At 37.2% G+C, this 24,246-nt stretch overlaps 1 protein-coding gene across 3 annotated transcripts in view; it reads right to left on the bottom strand.

The window, feature by feature from the left end:
- LOC110609089 (ABC transporter B family member 25, mitochondrial) overlaps positions 1 to 24,246 on the bottom strand; it is a 49,396-nt gene that overhangs the window by 20,504 nt on the left and 4,646 nt on the right. For all 3 annotated transcript variants that reach the window (XM_043951059.1, XM_021748425.2, XM_021748423.2), the window contains exons 7-16: positions 10,168 to 10,251; positions 9,941 to 10,001; positions 8,745 to 8,890; positions 8,526 to 8,642; positions 8,221 to 8,306; positions 7,032 to 7,120; positions 6,446 to 6,501; positions 6,151 to 6,231; positions 5,943 to 6,008; positions 5,777 to 5,869 (exon numbers count right to left, since the gene is read on the bottom strand). In XM_043951059.1, coding sequence (XP_043806994.1) covers positions 5,777 to 5,869; positions 5,943 to 6,008; positions 6,151 to 6,231; positions 6,446 to 6,501; positions 7,032 to 7,120; positions 8,221 to 8,306; positions 8,526 to 8,642; positions 8,745 to 8,890; positions 9,941 to 10,001; positions 10,168 to 10,251 — 879 coding nt within the window. The remainder of the gene's footprint in view (positions 1 to 5,776; positions 5,870 to 5,942; positions 6,009 to 6,150; positions 6,232 to 6,445; positions 6,502 to 7,031; positions 7,121 to 8,220; positions 8,307 to 8,525; positions 8,643 to 8,744; positions 8,891 to 9,940; positions 10,002 to 10,167; positions 10,252 to 24,246) is intronic.

The raw sequence follows: 24,246 nt of genomic DNA, 5'->3' as shown, positions 1-24,246 counted from the left end.
CTTGCCAACTAATCTTCTGTATCTAGTAGGATCTTTAAGTGGCTCCCCCTGTTCAGGAACCAGTTTGACATTTGGATCCATGGGAGTGTCCACATGTTTACAGTCTAACATGCCTATTTCTTCCAATATGTCCAAAACATATTTTCATTGAGAAATTGCAATACCTGTTTTAGACTGTGCCACCACCTCAATCCCCAAAAAATACTTCAATTTTCTCAGGTTTTTAGTTTGGAAATGACTGAACAAATATTGCTTAAGCTGAGAGATTCCATCATAATCATTTCCTGTAATGACAATATCATCAACATAGACCACCAAGTAGATGCATCCATCGCCATTATGATGAAAAAATATAGAATGATCAGAATTACTTCGAAACATTCCAAACTGTTGAACTACAGTGCTGAATCGTCAAACCATGCTCTTGGAGACTGTTTTAGACCATACAAGGAGAGTCGATGACGACATACTAAGCCTGACTCTCCCCTGAGCAACAAACACTAGAGGTTGCTCCATATAGACTTCTTCGGCGAGCTCACAATGAAGAAATGCATTTTTAATGTCCAGTTGATGAAGGGCCCAATGATTAATTGCAGTAAGTGAGATAAGAAGGCAAACAGAAGCTATTTTGGCTAATTGAGAGAAAATATTACTGCAATTAAGCCCAAAAATCTGTGTGTAACCTTTAGCTACAAGGCAAGCTTTAAGGCGATCAATTTTGCCATCAGGTCCCACCTTAACTTTGTAAACCCATCGATAACCAACAATAGACTTGCCAGGTGATAAAGAGATCAATTTTGCCAGCAATGTCACTTCCTGTGATAACGATATCATCCACATATACTACAAGCATAATTACTCTACTATCAGAATTTCTATAAAACACTGAGTGATCACACTTACTCATCTTCATTCCAAACTGTTGGACCACCTCACTAAACCTGCCAAACCATGCCCGAGGACTCTGTTTCAAGCCATAAAGGGATTTTCGAAGTCTACAACCCTTGCCTGACTCCCCCTTGAGCAACAAAACCAAGTGGTTGCTCAATATAGACCTCCTCCTGAAGATCACCATGAAGAAAAGCATTTTTAATATCCAGTTGATGCAAAGGCCAATCATGTGTAGCTGCCAAAGAAATAAACAATCGAACAGATCGAGCTTGGCAACTGGAGAAAATGTATCAGAATAGTCAACTCCATAAGTTTGTGCATAACCTTTGGCCACTAAACGGGCCTTGAGGCGAGCAACAGATCCATCAGGATTTACTTTCACTGCAAACACCCATTTGCATCCAATAGCCCGCTTTCCTGAGGGCAAGGACATCAACTCCCAAGTACCATTAGTGTCAAGGGCCATCATTTCCTCTTCCATTGCAGCACGCCAACCAGGATGGGACAAAGCCTCAATAACAGTTTTGGGAACTGAAATAGAATCTAAAGTAGTGGCAAAACAATGAGAAGAAGAGGATAATTAATCATAAGAGACACAAGCTGAAATAGGATAAGTGCAAGTACGTTTACCTTTGCGAAGAGCAATGGGCAAATCCAAATCAGACAGTGAAGGATCAATGGGAGCAGGATTTGTCGACGAAGAAGCGGGTAGCGGAGCGAAGTCAGAGTCCTCTAAGCGTCTAGAATACACATGAAAGATGGGAGGGCGACCTGGCACATGAGCGAAAGGTGTAGGAGTAGTCTGAGGAGACAGAGAGCGAACAGTGTATAACAAAAGGTCATCTTCCTCCCCTTGGGTGTTATAAATGGATGATGGCGGAAAAAACGGAGTGGACTCAAAGAATGTTACATTTGCAGACACAAGATACCAATTCAGATCAGGAGAAAAACAACGATACCCTTTCTAACGTTGAGAGTAGCCAAGGAAGACACATTTGAGTGATTTGGGATCCAATTTAATAACCTGTGGACAAACATCACGAACAAAACAAGTACACGCAAAGATACATGGCTCAATAGAAAACAAAGATTTAATGGGAAATAAAATATTATAGGGGATATCACCATGAAGGATGGAGGAAGGCATGCAATTAATCAAAAAACAAGCAGTGGATACAGCATCAGCCCAAAATTATTTTGGTACTTTCATTTGGAATAAGAGGGCTTTGGCTACTTCAAGAAGATGTCGATTTTTTCTTTCGGCAACTCCATTTTGTGAAGGAGTGTCAACACAAGAGGACTGATAAAGAATCCCTTTTTGCAACAAATAAGATTGAAATTCCCTAGAGAGATACTCTTTAGCATTATCACTTTGCAATATACAAATGGAAATATTGAATTGGGTTTGGATTTCAGCATAAAATGCATAAAAGATAGAAAATAATTCTGAACGACTCTTCATTAAAAATAACCAAGTAGTACGAGAGAAGTCATCAACAAAAATAACAAAGTACTTAAAGCTAGACTTAGACATAGTAGGACAAGGACCCCAAACATCTGAATGTACTAACTCAAAGGGGGACGAAGCTCGTTTATTGACTCGAGACACTGAAGGCAAACAATGATATTTGGCAAATTGACAAGACTCACAATCTAAAACAGACAAATAATGAAACTGTGGATATAACTTCTTCAAAGCCGAGAGAGAAGGATGCCCCAAACAACAATGAACATCAAAAGGTGTTAAATGCGTGGAATATGCAAGTGATCTAGGTAGTTGCTGATCCAAGACGTAGAGACCCTCTGACTCACGCCCTCTACCAATAATCTGCTTTGTTGAAAGATCCTGAAAAATACAGTGATCAGGAAAGAATGAGACACAACAATTCAATGCACGAGTGAGTTTACTAACAAAAAGCAAATTAAATGCGAACTTAGGGAGACATAACACAGATCATACAAAAAGAGAAGGGGTTAAGTTGACATGACCAGAACCTATGACAGAAGATTTAGTGCCATCAGCAAGAGTAACATAAGAAGTCGATGCATGAGACTCAAGATTGGACAAAAGGGTAGAATCACCTGACATATGATCAGTAGCACTAGAATCAATAACCCATTTGGAGGATGAAGACACAAGACATGCAGTAGAGTTACCTGACTCGGCAATTGCAGTGATAGAGGAGGAATTAGAGGATTTCAGAGATGCCTGGTATTGGGTGAATTGTGCATACTCATCTGTAGATATCAAAATCCCTTGATCTGAAGGGGCCTCAACTGTCATATGCGCCATTTGTGTGCGCTGATTCTTATTCTGTAGTTTTTGAAATGTCTTCTTAGTATGTCCAGGTTCGCTGCAGTAATAACAAATGATTTCTCCTGAGTCGGGTAGAACCCGTTTCCCCAGAACGCTGAGATCTTTTACCACCATTAAAACCTCCCCTTTGCCCACCTCTATTATTCTGTCTGTCACTGTCATTGCGGCTAACAAGGGCACTAGTGGGGTGTGAAGGAATTGGAGATTCTGTATGCAATACCCTAGTGAACACATCATGTAACGATGATATTTCAGAGTCAGAAAGAATATGAGATTTAGCTGTCTCAAACTCTGGAGGGAGACCTGCAAGAAAACTCATAACAGCCATTTGCTCTTGTTGAGCTTGTTGAGTTTTCACATCTGTACTAAAGGGCATCAATACATTAAGTTCTTCATAAACTCTTTTAAAATCCATAAAATAGGATGTCAAAGTTTTATCATTTTTCTCGGCTCGGTAAAACGCCTTACACACATCATAAATACGGGAAATATTCCCTTTGCCAGAATATAGAAATTCCAAATACTCCATTAATTCTTTAACAAATTCACAATGATTAATAAAACTAATCACCTCACTATGAGTAGAATTTTGAATCTGCAGAAACAAATGAACATCATCCCTCATCCAATCTCTACGAGTTTCATCAGTTGGAGGATCCTCAGTAAGATGATCATCCATAGCAATACTTCGTAAATAAATACGGATAGTCTTACTCCAATATAAAAAATTAGATCCATTTAATTTGTGTTCCGTGATTTTAGTCATCACAGAAATCACATCAGTTACGGTAATTTTAACTTTAGCCATCAGGACAACCAACCCAAAACAATCAAAATAACAAAGAATCAGAAGAACAGTACCTATGAACAGTGCCGATGAACAGTACTGTGAACAGTGCCGATGAACAATATCCGAATATGAACAGTACCAAAAAACACCTCCACCCAACACCCGAACGGCAAACAAACCTCAGATCTGACAAGGGGTCAGTGTGGCGACTCCAGCGATGGTGAGATCCAAATGTTACCCTTTATGGATAACCCAAATGAACAGAGCCCTAAGTCTCTAAAAAAAATTTTAAACCTTCACAAGAGAGAAAAGAAAAAAATCTCTACGAGAATGGTTCTGATACCTGTAGAAGGATGATATTTGTTGTGTATCACAATAGAGATTACAACCTATTTATACATGAGAGACGATATCTAAACAGGAAGGAAAATCAAGCCTATGATTATGCAATCCCTAAGATTAAGCAACTAACCCATCTATCAATATTTACTTCCTATATTAACATATTTACTTCATATAACCTATAACAGAAATAACTGTACCAGTCAAAATTTGATCTTTCACAGAGCAAAGGTCAGATCGCAATCCAATTAATGCCAAAACCATAAAGAATTTATCACGTTGTTCTTCTTGCGCATCAACATCATCAATAAAAAGCATAAGAGAATTAAATTCATCTTTTAGAGTTTCTACTTAATCCAAGTAACTATCATATCCTGATGATTCTGTTGTAAGTGAACCATATCTGACACAATCTTATAGATGCGTTATATGTCATTAGTATACAATGTTTTGGCCTTAGTCCAAACCTTACAATAAGTTTTGCAAGACTGAAACAAAGCAAGCAATTTTGGATCTAACGAATGCAATAGAAGACTACATAATTGAGCATCAATCTTAACCCATTTGGTTCTATTAGTGGCAGTGATATCAGTGGCATTTTTTGTTAAATGATCATCATACCCTTGTCCTAAAAACCATAATTCTACAGATGCAGCCCAAGTCACGTAATTATTACTTCCTTGCAACTTCACCGTAGCAATTGAAAAGAAAGGTTTAGGGGACTCATAACCTGTATTGAGGATGTTCTGCTTCTCAAACATGTCAAGAGAAATTTTGGAATAACAAGGGACTGAATAGGGACCTAAATCTGCCAAAAAAGCAGGATTTGTGCTTGTGAACAGTAAATCCCATGTTACTGTTCACAAGGGGCGTGTGAAGACAGGCTGGGCTGGACCCACTGGGCTAGAGTTGCCGAGCAATGCTGGAGGAAGAGTCGCCGGCGTGAAACGGTCGCCGGAGGACGGTTCACGCGCCGACGCGTGTACCGGAGGCAGATTGCTTCGAGCGGCGCGTGGGACCAATTCTGTCAGCGGTGCTTCACCGGACGGCCAATCGGAAGCTAGCGAGGAGGATGGGCTAGGTGGTGAAATTAACTGATTTCCAGAAAGTCTCCAAAGCAAGGTGGTAGATCTGCCACTCACAATTGAACCAAGTTTCTTGGCTCTAATACCATGAAATCGATGATGAAAAGAAAGAAGAAAAAAGTAGAAGCTTTGAGAGAAAATTCTTGATTATTCCCCTCAAGTCAATTGGAGTATATATACTACTTACAAGAGTACATACTAGGTAAAAAAATAAATTAATTCCCTAATTATAGCCTAATCATATCCCAATCATATCACATAATCATATCCTTAATTATCACTACAAATCTAGGCTATTTACAAAAAGAATCTCAACAAATCATATAACATTATCTCAACCAAACTAATTACCTTGAGCCCTCGTTCCCCCACCACAGTAGAATATCTCTCAGGGAAATTCAAGATAGCGTCATGGATTGCAGCACGTCGAGCAGCATCATACACCTGGATATGAATAAGCATAATACATACTAACCAACAGTTCATAGTTAGCAAAGTAAAAAGGCAAAAGACATACTTCCTCCTCTGTTGCTGAAAGACGACCATAATGAATGTTGTGAAATATTGTATCATTGAATAGTACCTGCACATTGCAAATTAAGTGAAGAGTCACTCAGCTCAGCTCAGCTCATCTACATCACAACTTTGCAAGTTCTTACAAGGGATCTATTAATTAATATATATACATAAATGCATACATATATATGTAGTAAAACTCTACTTACTGTATCTTGTGGTACAACACCAATAGACCTTCTCAGACTATCCACTGTTACATTTCGTATATCTTGACCATCAATTTTTATCTGTCAGGAAGCAAACAACAGTTTCTAAGCTTATTGGAATACAAAGGCCAGACTGGTTGCGAGTGTGTGAGGTAAAAAGAACCAAAGAAATTTTAATTTCAATATATGAGATTACATCAGAAATTATTTAAAAGCAAAACTGCAAAAAAGAAGTGCAACATGCTGCAATCGATTGGAAACCTAAGGTATTAATAATGGATGTATTAGTTCTTACACTTCCTGAATGGGTGTCAAAAAATCTGAATAGCAATCTAAGAATAGTCGACTTGCCTGCAAGCATATACCAACTTATATGAATTAATACTGCAGCAAGGTAACTAATGAACATGCATTCCTTCAAGCAGTAAAAGAGTAACATTTAATACAAGTGCACAAGAAAAAATTTCACTTTGTTAAGCGCCATAATTGTCTGATTTAACAGGAAAGGAAAATTGGAAAGAACATTTTGAACTTGTCTCTTTATTGTTTTGGTATGTAAATACTCAGACAACCCAGCAAAACTGGAAAGAACATTTTGAACTTCTGTTTTTTGTTTTCATAGCTTGCAAACCATTTTAACAAAATAATACATTGAAGAACAAGAAACTTTTTACAAAGTAGTAAACCCAATTTAGGCATTGGTAAGTAGATACTCAGGCAACCCCAGCAAATATCTTTTCACTGTGGCTTGGAAAGCACAAACATGAGGGAAAAAAGCAATAGATAAAATTTTCTTTCCAGAGAATTGTACTAATGAAATGAAAAATGATGTAAATAAGATAGCCAGTGCAATTGTTCACTCTAACAAGTCAATGCCTTACCGCTGCCACTTGTGCCAACAATAGCCACGCTTTTGCCAGCTGGTACAACAAAAGATATGCCATCGAGAATCTTTCTTTCCACCAAGTAACTGGTACAAGTTCCAACTACAGCTTATGAGTGATTAATAACCAACTTCTCAAACAGTATACAGATCAATAATGGTAGGGTACTGACATTTTTGCAACACAATTCAAAGGTTATTCATTATTAAAAACATACTTCTAGAAGCTTTTCAAGAAGAGAAGAGAGAGGGGGGGGGGGAGAGACAGGGACAAAGAGAGATCTTTCCATGCTCTAGAGGCTGCTATCAGGCAACTAATTCATGAATAATATTGTTTTTGACAAGCAAACAAAAATTATAATTTCATCAACTTTTGCGTTTTAAATGTTCTTCTATATCATCACATCCCACATTTCTGCATCAGTAATACCAAATTGATGTAGAACCAATAGGTATATCAGGGATTTGCGGTGAGAACAAGTTCTCAAATCGAAGAGACACTGATTCTCAACTTTATTTGCTCAAATCAATTGTCCATAATCATAATAAGTTCTGTGAATAGGTGAAGAAACTAACCCTTGTTTATCATGCTCCGTAACCTTAATTATATTAGAATTAAAAACCCTAATACCCCACCTAGAAATTAAGAAAATAAAATAGAACTACTAAAATAAAATAAACTACTTCCCATATTTTTTGCCTAATAAGTAATCCTAATATCTCAAGATTTCCCATATCAAAGGGGTAAAGTAGTCTCTCATTCTTCGATGTCCTAGTTAGTTTGTGCAAGTAATGACTCCTTTCATTTCTCTGCTTCTGAGGCGTAATCCAAGCCTTATGGTAGTGTTAGAACAGGTAGTGCTAAACCAGTTTCAGGTCAAATCTAAGCCACTCACAGAGTCCAAACTATTCATATTTACTGGTCAAACTAAGGAATATATTAGCACTTGATCACATACCAATATTAGAAAAACTTCAAGGGAACCTAAGAATGCAACTAGAGTGAAAATCAATATTGGAAGATGCACAAGCAGTAATTCATTAACTGAATATAGGAAAACTAAATGCAAGTGCTAAACAGGCAATACAAACTAAGCACGATAATGGTCTGCAAACCATAACTATGCATTAATTTTGTGAAACTACTAGACTTTCACACATTTCAATGAATCAGATCATCATTTTACCTAAAGTGCACATTCTCAAACTGAATGCTACCCCCATTCAACTTGAGAGGCTTTGAATCATCTTTATCTCTAATATCAGCTCTCTCCTGGATAAATCATTAAAGAGATATTATGTAACAAGTACCAAGGAATATATTCAAAGAAAATTGTAAATCCCTTAGATCGAAAAATCAACCACTTGTTGCATGTTGCAACGATTTCAATGTATTTTTTGAGCTTATTTTTCCATGTTTAGAAAAACAGAAATGAAAGACCTGTCAACTCCTGAAATGAAAGAAAATTGTAATTGGTTCCTTGAAACTTACCTCAAGTAGTTGAAACATTGACTTCATGTCAACAAGACTCTGTATGGTCTCACGATAAACACTGCCAAGGAAATTGAGGGGCAGAGATAGCTGGAATAGAAGCCCATTCACCATAACCTGCATATTAACATTTATAAATAATTTCTTGTCTGATCATCATGTATCAGATTGGCCATAATGTAAAGCTTCCCAACAAGCGATTGCATGAAGAAGTTTTACCAAATCACCAACTGTCATCTGGCCATTCACAATCCCATGGGAACACAACACCATAGCTATTGATAAAGCTGTGCTGAATATCACATTTTGGCCGAAATTCAGAAAAGCAAGACTTCGTTGTGTTTTCAATGCTGCACCTTCATACCCTGAAAAGTAGTCATTATTCATTAAGAAGAAGGAAATAAAAAACAAAAATGAAAATCTAAATTACCAGAATAGACACATACAGAGTATTGTACATAATACTAGTAATATAGCATGAAAATATTTGAGTCTGCCACAGCACAATGCACAATCACGAGTTAACCAACTTGTCAGTTGACAGCCAAAAAGAAATCCACAAAAAAACAAAAGCACTCAGAAAATTAAGTATCTTCTGATGTTAATATATTAATAGTAATATAGCATGAAAATTTCAAAGTGCATTGCAACACAATGTACAATCAGTAAGTTAACCAATTGTGGGTTGCTTGCAAAAAAAGAAAATCCACCAAAAAAAGGCACTCACATAATTTAAGTATTTCTTGTGTTAAATATATCAATAGTAATATAGCATGAAAATTTTGAGTCGGCATTGTAGCACAATGTACAATCACTGAGTCAGCCAACTTATTGATTGGCAGCAAAAAATCCAACAAAAAAAAAAGCATTCACAAAACTAAGTATTTTCTAGAGTGATTGCCAATTGGAAAAAAAGACTTTTACCTAATTTTGCAAGTTGAAATGCAATAAAACAATAATTACAATATAATCAAAACAAACAATTGAAAAGGAAGGAATGAAACAGTTTTTACAAAACGCTTTTAGCTAAGAATACTTGGATGGATACATCTGTATTTCTGAGACAACCACAAAATATAAAACCATGAATAGTGTGGAAAAACTTGTCTATTAATCATATGCAAATAATTGCAAAGCTATATAAAATTATTTTGGTTTTGGAAAGTCCCCAATTTGTCTCAAGTTATTTTAAGGTAGAATAGAAAATCTGTTGTAAAGAATTTACAAGCCTTCCTTTCCAATGAGGGACACAGATATCAAATATGAGCACTATTTCTATTAGTCTGTGCATGATCAAGTTAGTCTAACAAACCACATAAGTATTCAGCTTAATGATTTGTTGGCTCAGTTCAAACTTCAAGTTAACATCTACAAGGGAAGGGGGGAAAAAACCCTAGAATTCTTAAATTACTTACTCTTTAAGAACTCGTCATATTTGTCAGCTTCAAAAGCTTCATTGTTGAAATATTTGACAGTCTAGGAAATGGAATTGAAAAATGGATAACAAAAACAAAAGCATTAAGAAAATTCAAAGGAATTGCAAAATACATATCTAAAAAAACAAAGATAAAAAGATGAATGCAAAAGAATTGAAGATTAGATAACCAAAAAAGAAATTAGAAATGAAATGTTACAATCTTACCTCATAATTGATTAGAGAATCAATTGCCCTTGTACTGGCATCATTGTCGGCTTTATTCATGGCCTTCCTAAACTTTGTCCGCCACTGGAAATGAAAACAGCGACAATGGTGATCAACATAAAAACTGTTACTAGCTTAAGAAATGGAGGAAAAGGAAGCTGTTATACATGCATTCATGGGCAGGACATATCAACGACCTGGACGTTTCAGCAAAACAGAATAACAAAAGGAGGAATGTTTATCTTGTTTGGATTTTGCTGTTATCAGATTATGCTTGCTATCTTATCTATTAGGAACTTATCTTATTCTGTTGCTATCTTATCCTGTAGGAGTTTGTTATTTCTTAATTACTATCATGTCATTGTAATCTCTCTATTTAAAGGGAGATAATTTTAATAATAAAGCAAGCAAATTCTGAATAAGTCTGAGATGTAAGACTCTCTCCCTCAATGAGTCTTGAGGTGGAAGAGCTCCCTCCAACAAGATCTGAATTACAGCAGCCATAGGTTCTTCTAGGAGGACCCGCAACAAGAACAATGGAAAGGCAACTGAGGAAGAAGATTTTGTTGTTCATCGCCCTGTGACGCGGTCCCATACTCGTGAATATAACAAATTGGTAGCAGAGACTACTGTCAGGAGCGACTCATGAGAAGAATTGAGGTCTTTACTGCAAGATGTTCAAGCACAGAATGAGGCTCAGGTGGCACGGGTGGAGGCCTAAATTCAAACTCTGTCTCGGCAAATGCAGGAACTTGTTGGGACCCTGAACCGAGGGAAGGACCCTGACACAGGAACCAGCAGCAATAATAACCAATCAAATCAAAACCAGGAGGCAGCAGGAAGGACAGAGGCGTGTGCTTGTGTAGGAACAGTACCCATGTATACAAAGCTGGATTTTCCAGTATTTGATGGTTCCGAAGATCCATTAAGCTGGTTACATCGATGTGATCAGTTTTTCACAAATCAGAAAACGCCAAAGGAGGATAAGGTAGGTCTAGCAGCATTTCATTTGCTAGGGGAGGCTCAATTTTAATCAGGAGGAACCCGAAATGACTTGGTCGGTTGGTCCCCTTTTACTAAATGTTGCGACCTGCGGTTTGGGCCACCTCTTCGGGGAAATTTTGCTCTCGCAAGCTAAAACAATGCGGGTAGATCAGCAAGTCAATCTATTCACTGCCGGCTTGACAGAGAGCCTTCAGTTGGAGGTTGAGATGCAAAATCCTCCTAATTTGGTGACGGCTATGAATCTTGCCCGAGCTTTTGAAAGGAAGGACCAGCTGGGTAGGACAGTGTGTTCCCGTAGAAACAACTGGCATAATGCAAAATCTGCACCAACCACTTTCAGCTCCAAACCACAATCTGGGTCAACTATTTCGGGCAGCAGTAGCAGCACCCCACCCTTCAAGAAATTATCCCGAATGGAGATGGCAGACAGAAGGTCCAAGGGACTTTGTTACAACTGTGATGAATTGTATAGTCCGGTCCCAATGCAAATTGGTTGGAGATTGATGACACTACAGCAGCCATAGGAGTGTGCTGAGGATGTTCCAGCAATTTCCTTATATGCAATAACAGGTTTAAAAAATTGTTGCACTATGCAAGTAGTGACCGAGATACAGGGCCGCCCTATAAACGTGTTGGTGGATTCAGGCAGCACTTACAACTTCCTCAGCCACGTAGCAGCACGACGCCTGAATGTCTCCATTGACCGGCACATGGGGCTCCAAGTTGCAGTAGCCAATGGTGAAAAAATTTCTAGCACCGATACGTGCAGGGAGAGTTTGCAGGTGGCAGGTGCAATTTTCCTATTGACTTATATTATACCTCTAGATGGAATTGATTTTGTCTTGGGTGTTCAATGGTTGATGACGTTAGGACCGTAAAAAATCAACCTAATAAGGAATATTAATAATAAGAATAAAATCTCTATAATCAAGCCTAATTAAGATCTCAAATATCTAAATCCTCCTAATAAGGAACATTCTATGTTGGTCAACACTCCCCTCAAGTTGGTGTGTAGTTGTATAGATATCACACATGCTCAACTTATGCCCAACTTGCAAACCAAGGTGTAATAGGTCTTGTTACCGAGTCTTTTGATAAACACATCAACCAATTGTTCATCGGAAGTCACGTTATCTAATTTCAAGACATAATTTATTAACTTCTCTTTAATAAAGTGTCGATCAATCTCTATGTGTTTCATTCGGTTTTGAACCAGATTGTGAGCTAGTTTTGTTGTCACAGTACAAGAAGAGTTTGTCCCTCTCCAACAGTTTCAATTCCTCTAACAATCTATGCAATCATAAGAGTTCACAAACAGCTTGTGCCATCGCTCTATATTCCACCTCCGCACTTGATCGAGCAACATTTTGCTTTTTGCTCCTCCAACTGACAAGGTTTAAGGTTTCCTCCCATAAGTGTGCAGTAACACTAATCGACTTCCTATCATCAAGAGATCCAGCCCAATCTGCATCTGTGAATGCATGTATGCAGAGATGACTGTGTTTAGAGAAAAAAAAACCTTTTCCAAAGGTAGACTTCAAGTATCGCAAAATGCGAAAAATAGCTTGCATGTGAGACTCATGAGAATCATGCATAAACTGACTGACTAAGTAAATGACTAACTAAATTGACTATATATGCTATATTTGGTTGAGTATGCGAAAGATAAATCAGTATGCCTACTGGCCTCTGATATCTGCCAATATCCACTTATTCACCAATCCTTACTTATAGCTTGTGATTGCTTTCAATAGAAGCAATCTGAAGAAGTTTGAGAGGAATATTTTATTTTATTCCAATTGAATTGATCTTTACAAGATTTGAGTATTTATACACAAAGAATCAACCTAAATTAGGAACATTTACAATAAGAATAAAATACCTTAAATCAAGCCTAATTAGGATCCCAAAGATTTGAATCCTCCTAATTAGGAACTTTCTATATTGGTCAATCCTCCCCCTCAAGTTGGTGCATAAATATCACAGGTCTTGCTGTTGAGCCCTTTGGTAAACACGTTAGCTAGCTGTTCATTGAAAGTCACATGATCTAACCTCACGATACCATTTATTAATTTCTCTTTAGTGAAGTATCAATCAATCTTTATGTGCTTTGTTCGATCATGTTGAACCGGATTGTGAGCTATACTAATAGCAGCTTTGTTATCATAGTACAAGAGGAGTTTATCCCTCTCCAATAGGTTCAATTCCTCCAACAATCTCTGCAACCATAGGAGTTCACAAACACCTTGTGCCATCACTTTATATTCCGCCTCAGCACTTGATCGAGCAACAACACTTTGCTCTTTGCTTCTCCAAGTGACAAGGTTTCCTTCCACAAGTGTACAGTAACTACTAGTCGACCTTCTATCATCAAGAGATTCAGCCCAATCTGAATCTGCGAATGAATGTATGCAAAGATGACCGTGTTTAGAGAATAGGAGACCTTTTCCAAGAGCAGACTTCAAGTATGCAAAATGCAAAAAACAACTTGCATGTGAGACTCACAAAGATCATACATAAGCTAACTGCATATGCTATGTCCGGTCGAGTACGTGAAAGATAAATCAGTCTACCTACCAACCTCTGATATCTGCCCATATCCACTGATTCACCAATCCCTGCTTGTAGCTTGTGATTGCTCTCAATGGGAGTTTTTGCTAGTTTGCAACCTAACATACCAGTTTTTTCTAAAAGATCCAGAATGTATTTTCTTTGAGAAATAAAGATTCCCTACTTTGACCTGCCAACCTCGATTCCTAGGAAATATTAAAGTAAAACGTTCTAGAGTTATCAGACTAGGAATTATCTCTTCTCTTTCATTGTCCTCCCCCTTAATAGGTGATATAGTAGTACTGAAGTAAGGTTCAGTCTTTTGAAATGTAATATCCATACTGACAAAATATTTTCTAGATGGAGGGTGGTAATACTTGTAACAATTCTGTATGAGAGAGTACCCAACAAACACACATTTAATAGCCCTCAGATCGAGCTTCCCACCTGTCCTAATATGAACAAAACACGTGCATCCTAACACCTTTGGTGGAACAATATAAGCATTTTTCTCTTGTAGCACCTCTAAAGGGCTTTTATAGGCAAGAGTTTTGAGAGACATTCTATTAATGAGATAAGCTGCGGCTAAAACTCATCTCCCTAATAGGTTTCTGGAAGGTTTATGGTGAAAAGGAGAGATCGGGCTACTTTCAATAGGTGTCTATTTTTTCTTTTAGCGACACCATTTTGGGCACTAGTGTAAGGATAACTGGTTTGATGCAATGATAACTAGTTTGATGCAATATCCCATTAGACTCCAGATAAGCAAAAAAACAACCCTCCATGTACTCTGTACCATTATCAATTCTCAAAACTTTTATCTTAGTATCAAATTGAGTACAAATCATCTTATGAAAAGATTGAAAGCAAAAAACCACATCACTCTTTGCCTTTATCAAATAAACTCAAGTCATGTGAGTGCAACAATCAATAAAAGTAACAAACCAAATGGATGGTAGCAAATAGTGAACCGTTTGAGTAGGTCCCCAAACGTCAGAATGGATGGTAGCAAAAGGGATCGTACTCCTATTGTTACTGGAGAGATAAGAGGTTCTTATATACTTAGCACACTCACAAGCATCACAAACTAAAGAACCACATTGAGCCTTCGAAAATAAATCAAGAAAAAATTTCTCTAAAACAAAAAAGGATGGGTGTCTTAACCGTCGATGCCACTGTATGATTTTTTAGTTGACATCCTGATTTCTTCCAAATAGAGCCCGAGGTAAATTCAAACTCAGATTCCCTTCCAACATATACAAGTTATCATATAGTCTACCATTGCCAATCCTCTTCCTAGTTTGAAAGTCTTGAATAACACAATGGTTAGGAAAAAATTCAATTTTACAATTAAATGCTTTGATGAGAGCACTAACAGATAAAAGATTAACAGAGAAACAAGAAATATAAAGAACAGAGAATAGCTTGATATTTGGAGTACAAACAATAGAACCGGTTCCAAATATAAGAGTGGAAGAACCATCTGCAATTCTGATTATGTCTTTTTGTAAACATGGAAGATAATTAAGGAAGTTTTCAGAGGAGCCTGTCATATGTCTATTTACACTAGAATTAATAATCCATGGAGCATAATCAAGAGACGAAACAATAGCATTATAAGCCCTTACATTACCCACACAAGTCACTGTCATTTCAAGAAAAAACCACCCTTTTCTGTCAAAAACAATGGACAATTATTGTTACTGAAGAAAGAATTACTGTTCACCAGTGAAAAAGGCACGGGTTCGTCAAATCGAAACACAACTTGAAGGCGAGTCTACCGAAAAGGATCACTGCCGAAAAAACCACCAAAAAACGTCTCCCACGCCGAAAATAGGTGAACCAAGTCACGGATACACACATCAGAGACGCAACTTGAGGTGAGTCTACCGGAAAGGATCGCAGTCAAAAAAGACCACCGGAATTGTCACACTCATCGGTGCGTGAGAAAGACGCAGAATCTTACAAGGGCGCGTGAGCCTCACGCGCATGGCTTTTCGGTGTCGGAGCTAGACGGCTGGCTGGCAACTGTCCGACGACCCTGCTGGTGGTAGCTATGAGATGAAAAAAGGTTCTAGATAGGGTAGTACCAAAAAGTTAGATTTAAACCTTAAGAGAAAAACTGAATTTAAACCCTAAAATCAGGAAAAAAAAAAAAAAGCTCTGATACCATGAATTTTGGAAGGAATTTTTTATTGAAAAATTACTTTTTAGTCCCTGAGGTATAATGTAAGTAACGGATTCGTCCCTCTATTTTTAGAACCCAACACTTTCGTCCCTGAGCTTTAATCCCGTCAAAATTAGAGGTTTCTCCATCAAATATGCCGTTAGTAATAGGAAAAATACCGAATTACCCTTTTTAGAACCCAACACTTTAGTCCCTGAAATTTAATTCCTACAAATTTATAGATCCCTCTCTCAAAGAATTGAAGGAAAAAATACATTTTTATCTCTAAGATATTACATAATTAACATATTTGTCCCTCTATTTTTCGAATTTAACACTTTAGTCCCTGAAGTTTAATTTTGTCAAAATTCAAAGAAGAAAATATCAAACTCAATCTCTATAAACAAATAAAAATTTCAATAAATTTAATATTCAAATTCAGCAAAGATAATATATAAAATTTAAATTATTCAAAATAAAAAGTTAAAACTCGATAGAAATTGCTTTTGTGATGTCATTCGCTGTTGATCACTACTCACCATTTGAAAAATTAATTAAAACGTCTCTGATGTTTTAAAAGGTCTACTAGTTAGTCTTTCCGTTAATTTTAATCGTTAAGTATTATAGAAATACTAATTAGTAAACTTTTTAATAATTTGAGAGACCAACTAATAATTTTTTCTAAATTATAGGGACTAAATAGTAAAATATTTAGTGATAAAATTAATAGAGAAACTAACTAGTCGACTTTTTAAAATATCAGGGACATTTTAATATATTTTTCAAAATTGAGGGACTAAGTAGCGAGTTTTTCCATACTATAGGCACTAAATAATAATTTTTTCATTTTATTATTGATAAGGGTATTTTTGGGATTAATTTTATTCTCTTTCCTTTAATCAAGTGGAAATCATTGACTTAACATAAATATTTGATGGAGAGACCTTAGATTTTGACGGAATTAAACCTCAAGAATGAAAGGTTGGGATCTAAAAATAGAGACAAATCCGTTAATTATGCTATACTTCAGGGACTAAAAAGTAATTTTTTATTTTTTATTCTATTCCAATTGAATTGATCTTTACAAGATTTGAGTATTTATACATAAAGAATCAACCTAAATTAAGAACATTTACAATAAAAATAAAATATCTTAAATCAAACCTAATTAGGATCCCAAAAATTTGAATCCTCCTAATCAAGAACTTTTTATGTTGGTCAATACAAACATATCAGTTTCTTCTAAAAAATTCAAAATGTATATTCTCTGAGAAATAAAGATTTCCTCCTTTGATCTGGCAAGCTCGATTTCTCCTTAGATCCTTAATTTCAAACTCCTGAACCAAAAGCTTTTTTAGCCGAGTCATCTCTTTAGTGTCAATTCCTGTCATTACTATGTCATCAACATAGTCTATGAGAAGAGTAATTTTACCCTTGTGATGTTTGATAAATAGGGTATGGTCAGCATTGCTATATGTGATGATTTGATTTTATACAATAAAAGAATTTATCTTCTACCCAATTCGCCATTAGATGCAACCGTTATTAGCAGCATACATGATGGCACGCACGAAAGAGTACAAAAAACGCTCCATCGAGTTCGCTAGGATTTCTTTTGGAAAGGTATGAAATCAGCAATTAAAGACTTTATTGGTTCCTAATCTGCTTGCTAGAAAAATAAACATCCAATTTGCACCCAAATGGGTTACTGCAGCCTCTAGAGCTTCCAACTCAAATTTGGTCAGACATTTTGACGGATTTTATTGAAAGATTCCTTAAAGTCAAAGGCAAGACTGTTTTATTGGTGGTGGTAGACCGTTTCTCAAAATATGCACATTTTATTCCCCTTACACATCCTTATACAACAGTCATTGTTGCACAAATTTTCTTTGCCCACATAGTTCGATTGCATGGAATGCCCAAATCAATTGTGGGTGATCCGGATGTGCTCTTTACTAATAATTTTTGGAAAGAATTGTTTAAACTTACAGGCACAAAATTGGCTTTTCCTTCAGCATTCATCATCAATCGGATGGACAGACAGAGGCGGTCAATCACACAATTGAAATGTATCTTCGATGTTTTGTGGAGGATAAGCCATGGAGCTGGGTTGATTGGTTACCATGGGCGGAATTTTGTTATAACGCTTCCTTTTACACAGCACTTCACACAACCCCGTTCCAGGTCATTTATGGTAGGAACCACCACAGTTGTTGTCTTATGTACCAGGCTCTTCACGGGTAGAAGCTATTGATGTGGCACTAATGGAAAGAGATCAGGTTTTGGGTGAGATTTGTCACCGCATACAGCAAGCTCAATCCCATATGAAGCGACTTATGACAAGGGACATCATGACGTCTCTTTCAAACCAAATGATTGGGTTTGGCACCGTCTTTCTATTCTAAAACAGAAGGGTCATAAGTTGTTGCCATGATACTATGGCCCTTTCCATGTGCTTCACAAAATTGGCAATGTTGTTTATCAATTAATTCTTCCCCCTTCCAGCAAAATTCACAACGTGTTTCATGTCTCTTTATTAAAGCCTTTCAAATGCGAGCTGCCTACCATTGCCTTCCATGACTGAGGGACGTGTCATTCTCCTTCTTGAACAAATATTGCGAGCTTGCAGGAACCGTAGAGCTTGGAAGTTCTAGTGCAATGGTCAGGCTTGTGTGCAGCCGATGCTACTTGGGACTTGGGAGCCTCTCTCAGTTCCAGCAATCCTATCCTGACTACCAGCTTGAGGACAACCTGTTTTCAGAAGGGGGGGAGTAGTGTTATAGATGCATTCATGGGCAAGACATCTTAGTGACATGGACGTTTCAGCAAAATAGAATAATAGAAGGAGGGATGTTTATCTTGTTTGGATATTTTGTTATCAGATTATGCTGCTATAGTTATCTTCATATTTTTATTTTGTTGCTATCTTATCTAGTAGGAACTTACCTTATTCTATTGCTATCTTATCTAGTAGGATGTTATCTTATCTAGTAGGAGTTTGTTGTTTCTTAATTACTATCATGTCATTGTAGTCTCTCTATTTAAAGGGAGATAATTGTAGTAATAATGCAAGCATATTCTGAATAATTCTGAGATCTACGACTCTCTCTCTCTCAACGAGTCTTGAGGTGGAAGAGCTCCATCCAACAAGCTCTGAATTACAGCAGCCATAGGTTCTTTTAGGAGGACCAGCAAAAAGAACAAAGGAAAGGCAACTAATGAAGAAGATTTTGTTGTTCATCGCCCTCTGAGTCTGTCACACAATCCCTTACTCGTGAACATAACAGAAGCCCACTCTAATCCATCCATCATAACTGCCCCCTAAGAAATATTTTTAAAAAAAAATGCACGCTACAGGCTTTTACATTACAAGGATTTAAATAACAGATGCAACAGCACTTATACAGAGGTTTTTGAGGGTTCCTTCACCACTACCCCTGTTCTCTAACATATAATTTCTATTAAGGTAGTAGCCATTACATCATTACATAGTAAGAAAAGTTGTTACAGTATAAAAGGACTGCCAAAAACCCCTTTCATCTCTCCTTTATTTTGGCATTCCTCCAATCCACCTGAAATTAATTCAACATTTTAATTGGCAGCGGGCACGTAAATACCCTCTTAGACACTCTTTTTGGTGATTATAAGGTACTTAGACACTCTTTTTGGTGATTATAAGGTAAGTTCTCCATTCTCTACTCTACTTTTTCCTAGTTCCTTGAGTTAATTGTTCATAATAAACATAAATCATGGATTCTGAAAACGATGATGAAAAAGAAGAGGGAGCAGAAGCTTTGAGAGAAAAATGCTTGATAATTCCCCTCAAGCCAATTGGAGTATATAGACTACTTACAAGAATACATACTAGGTAAGAAAGTAAATTAATTTCCTAATTATAGCCTAATCATATCCCAATCATATGCCTAATTATATACACAATCACTACAAATCTAGGCTATTTACAGAAAGTATCTCAACACTCCCCCTCAAGCTGGAGCGTACATGCCATATGCTTCAAGCTTGTTACAAATATATTCGATTCGTGAACCCCGAAGAGATTTTGTGAAAGTATCAGCTAGTTGATCATTTGAGTTAATAATGGTAGTAGAAATGCATCTCGACTCAATCCTTTGCCTAATAAAATGGCAATCCACCTCTATATACTTCGTTCTCTTATGAAAAACTGGATTTGATGCAATATGGAAGGCAACTTGATTATCACACATCAATTTTATTTGGCCAGTATCCCTATATTTCAATTCCTAAAGGAGTTGCTTCAACCAAATGAGTTCATATATTGCCAAAGCCAAAGCTCGATATTTTGCTTCTGCACTTGATCTTGCAACCATACCCTGTTTATTCCCTCCAACTATAATACAATATCCTGAAGTAGATCATCTATCTGAATAGGAACCTACACAATTTGCATCAGAATAACCAACAATTTGTGAGTGACCCTTGTCCTCGTAGAGTAAACCCTGTCCTGGAGCTTCTTTGATATATCTAAGAATGCGAATGACTACATCTCGGTGACTCTGTATGGGGTTTGAAGAAATTGACTAACCACACTTACAGCAAAAGAAATATTCGGTCGCGTGATAGTGAGATTGTTAAATTTGGGGCAGGCCTAACTCACCCCAAAAGCTAGCTCAAGGGGGAGGAGTGCCTATGACCCATATAGAGGGTACATTACCCCTTTCCACAACCGATGTGGGATTCAACACACACCCCTCAAGGCTAGAATTTTACTGGTGCGTGACATTTATGGGAGGCCCAACATCGGATGGAGAGGCTCTGATACCATGTTAGGCCAGGCCTAACTCACCCCAAAAGCTAGCTCAAGGGGAGAAGTGCATATGACCCATATAGGGGGCACATTACCCCTTTCCACAACCGATGTGGGATTCAACAGAGATAATTGAGCTTGTTAACTAATCTTCTGTATCTAGCAGGATCTTTAAGTGACTCCCCATTCAGGAACAAGTTTAACATTTGAATCCATGGGAGTGTTCACATGTCTACAGTCTAACATGTCTGTTTCTTCCAATATATCGAAAGTGTAGAAAGATAATATTTGATATCTATTACAATAGAGATTACAACATATTTATACATGAGAGACTGTATCTAGAAAGGAAAGGAAATCAAGACTATGATCATGCAATTCCTAAGATTAAGCAACTAATACATCTATCAATATTTACTTCATATATTAACATATTTACTTCCTATAACCTATAACGCTGCCCCTCAAGTTGGAGCATAGATGTTAATCATACCCAACTTGTTCCATATATAATCAACTCGAGTCTCATTTAGAGCTTTAGTGAAAATAACTCCTAGTTGTTCTCTAGTTCGGATATGTCCTGTTGAGATTATCTTTTGTTGAACCTTCTCAAACAAAATGACAGTCAATCTCGATGTGTTTAGTCCTCTCATGAAATACTGAGAAATATTGGATTTGAGGCAATGTGAATAGCTGCTTAATTATCACACCACAACTTAGCAGGTACCAAATTTATGAACCCAACCTCTTCCAACAATTGACGCACCCACAAGACTTCACATATGGCCTGTACCATGGCTCGATATTCAGATTTGACACTAGAACGAGAGACCACATTTTGCTTCTTATTTTTTCATGAGACCAGGTTACCTCCCACAAAAACACAATATCCAATAGTTGACCTCCTATCAACCTTCGAGCCTGTCCGATCAGCATCAGAAAAGCAATCAATATTTAAATGCCCATAGTTACCATAGAAGAAACCTCGTCTTAGAGCCCCTTTCAAGTAGCAAAGAATCTGTCCCAGAGCATCCCACTGAGCAACACTAAGAGAGGACATAAACTGACTTACCACACTCACTCAATATGCAATATCAGGATGAGTCACCATCAAATAATTCAGCTTGCCAACTAATCTTCTATACATTTCAGGATCTACAAATGGCTCACTGTCTTTTCTGGTAAGTTGAAGGTTAGGGGTCATTGGAGCACTACAAGGCTTAGCATCCAATTTTCTTGTTTATGCCAACAAATCAAGAATATATTTTCTTTAAGATAAGAAGATGCCTTTCTTACACCGCATAACTTCGATGCCCAAAAAATATTTCTGTTAAATTTGGGTCAGGCCTAACTCACCCCAAAAGCTAACTCAAGGAGGAGTGCATATGGCCTATATAAAGGGCACATTACCCTTTTCCACAACCAATGTGGGATTCAACACACCCCCTCACGCCCAAAATTTTATTGGTGCGTGACATATTTATAGGAGACCCAATATCGGATGGGGAGGCTCTGATACCATGTTAAATTTGGGCCAGACCTAACTCACCCCAAAAGCTAACTCAATGAGGAGTGCCTATGGCCCATATAAGGGGCACATTACCCCTTTCCACAACCGATGTGGGATTCAACAATTTCAAAGAGCCCAAATCCTTTGTATGAAACTGTGTTTTAAGAAATTCTTTTAGAGATGTGATGCCAGCAACGTCACTTCCTGTGATAACGATATCATCCACATATACTATAAGCAGAATTACTCCACTATCAGAATTTCTATAAAACACTAAGTGATCACACTTACTCATCTTTATTCCAAACTGTTGGACCACCTCACTAAACCTGCCAAACCATGCCCGAGTACTCTGTTTCAAGACATAGAGGGATTTTCGAAGTTTACAAACCTTGCTTGAATCCCTGTAAGCAACAAACCCAGGAGGTTGCTCCATATAGACTTCTTCGGCAAGCTCACCATGAAGAAATGCATTTTTAATGTCCAATTGATGAAGGGTCATGTGATTAATTGCAGCCAATCAGATAAGGAGGCGAACTAAAACTATTTTGGCTACTTGAGAGAAAGTATCACTGTAATCAAGCCCAAAAATATGTGAAACCTTTAGCTACAATGCGAGTTTTAAGGGGATCAATTTTGCCATCAAGTTTCACCTTAACTATGTAAACCCATCAACAACCAACAGCAAACTTGTCGGGTGGTAAAGATACCAGTTTCCAAGTTCCATTATTATGAAGAGCAGTCATCTCCTCAACCATTACATTACACTAACCAGGATAATCCAATACTTCTCTAACTGTCTTGGATATAGAGACATCAGACACGGTAGAAACAAAAATATAATAGAAAGGAGACAAACAATGGTAACTCACAAAATTATAAATGGGATGAGGATTTCGATAAGAGCGAATACCTTTTGGAAGAGCAAAAGGAGGAGTAGTTGTTGCTACTGAAGGCATGACCGAAGTAGGTGATGATGGAATCGGAGATGGGTTATTAGAAGTACCTGCATTAGGAAGAGAAATATCATTATTATTAGCAGATGGGTGAGGCCGACATGTGTAGAACTGAAGAGATGGCATAAAATTGGGAGATGGACACACTTGAGGCAAAGGTGAAATAAGAGTACTAGGAACAAAGGTTTTGTGTACTGGACTAAAAGCAAAGTAAAGAGAGGTTTCAAAAAAAGAGACATCTGCAGACACAAAATATCTATTAGTAGTAGGATCATAGCATTTGTAACCTTTTTGAAGCCGTGAATAGCCAAGAAAGACACATTTGAGTATGATCATTAACAAAGCATATACATCCGAAAACACGCAGAGACAACTGGGTGGAATTCTGATTAGGAAATAGAACAGAATGAGGACTTTTTGATGCTGCAAAATAGAAGAAGGCATCCGATTAATCAAGTAACAGGCAGTGAGGACAGGTTCTCCCTAAAAACGTAATGGAACATTGTGATGTAGGAGTAAGGTGCGGGTTGTTTCAATCAAATGCCATTTTTTCGCTCAGCAACCCCATTTTGTTGTGGGGTATGAGAACAAGAAGTTTGGTGAGTAATACCCTAAATAGACAAGAAATGAGTGAATGAGACAAATATCTTCTTCTATTGTCACTTCGCAATATTTTAATACAAATACCAAATTGATTATAGATTTCAGCATAAAACTTCTGAAAAATAAACAACTCAGAACGATTTTTCATTAGAAAAAGCCAAGTGCAATGAGAATAGTCATCAATAAAGTTAACAAAATATTAAAATCCCAGAATTGTACTAATTCAACTTGGACCCACCAAATATTTGAATGAAGAATGTCAAACATAGAAGTAGCCCTATTATTGACTCGCTTGGGGAAAAAAGCTCGAGTTTGCTTCCCAAGTTGACAAGACTCACATTCTAAAGAAGGTAAGGATGAGAGACTAGGAACCAGTTTTTGTAACTTATTCAGAATTGGATGTCTCCAACGACTATGAATGAGTTAAGCAGGTGGAAGACACAAAAGCAATTGGAGAGTTAGAAGTGAAAAAATAGTACAATACTTGTGACTCATATTCTGC

Source organism: Manihot esculenta, chromosome 2 (assembly GCF_001659605.2).
Source record: "Manihot esculenta cultivar AM560-2 chromosome 2, M.esculenta_v8, whole genome shotgun sequence".
In the NCBI taxonomy this organism is placed as follows: Eukaryota; Viridiplantae; Streptophyta; class Magnoliopsida; order Malpighiales; family Euphorbiaceae; genus Manihot; species Manihot esculenta.
Note: the sequence above shows the minus strand (reverse complement) of the source record. Positions and strands in the feature narration are given on the sequence as shown.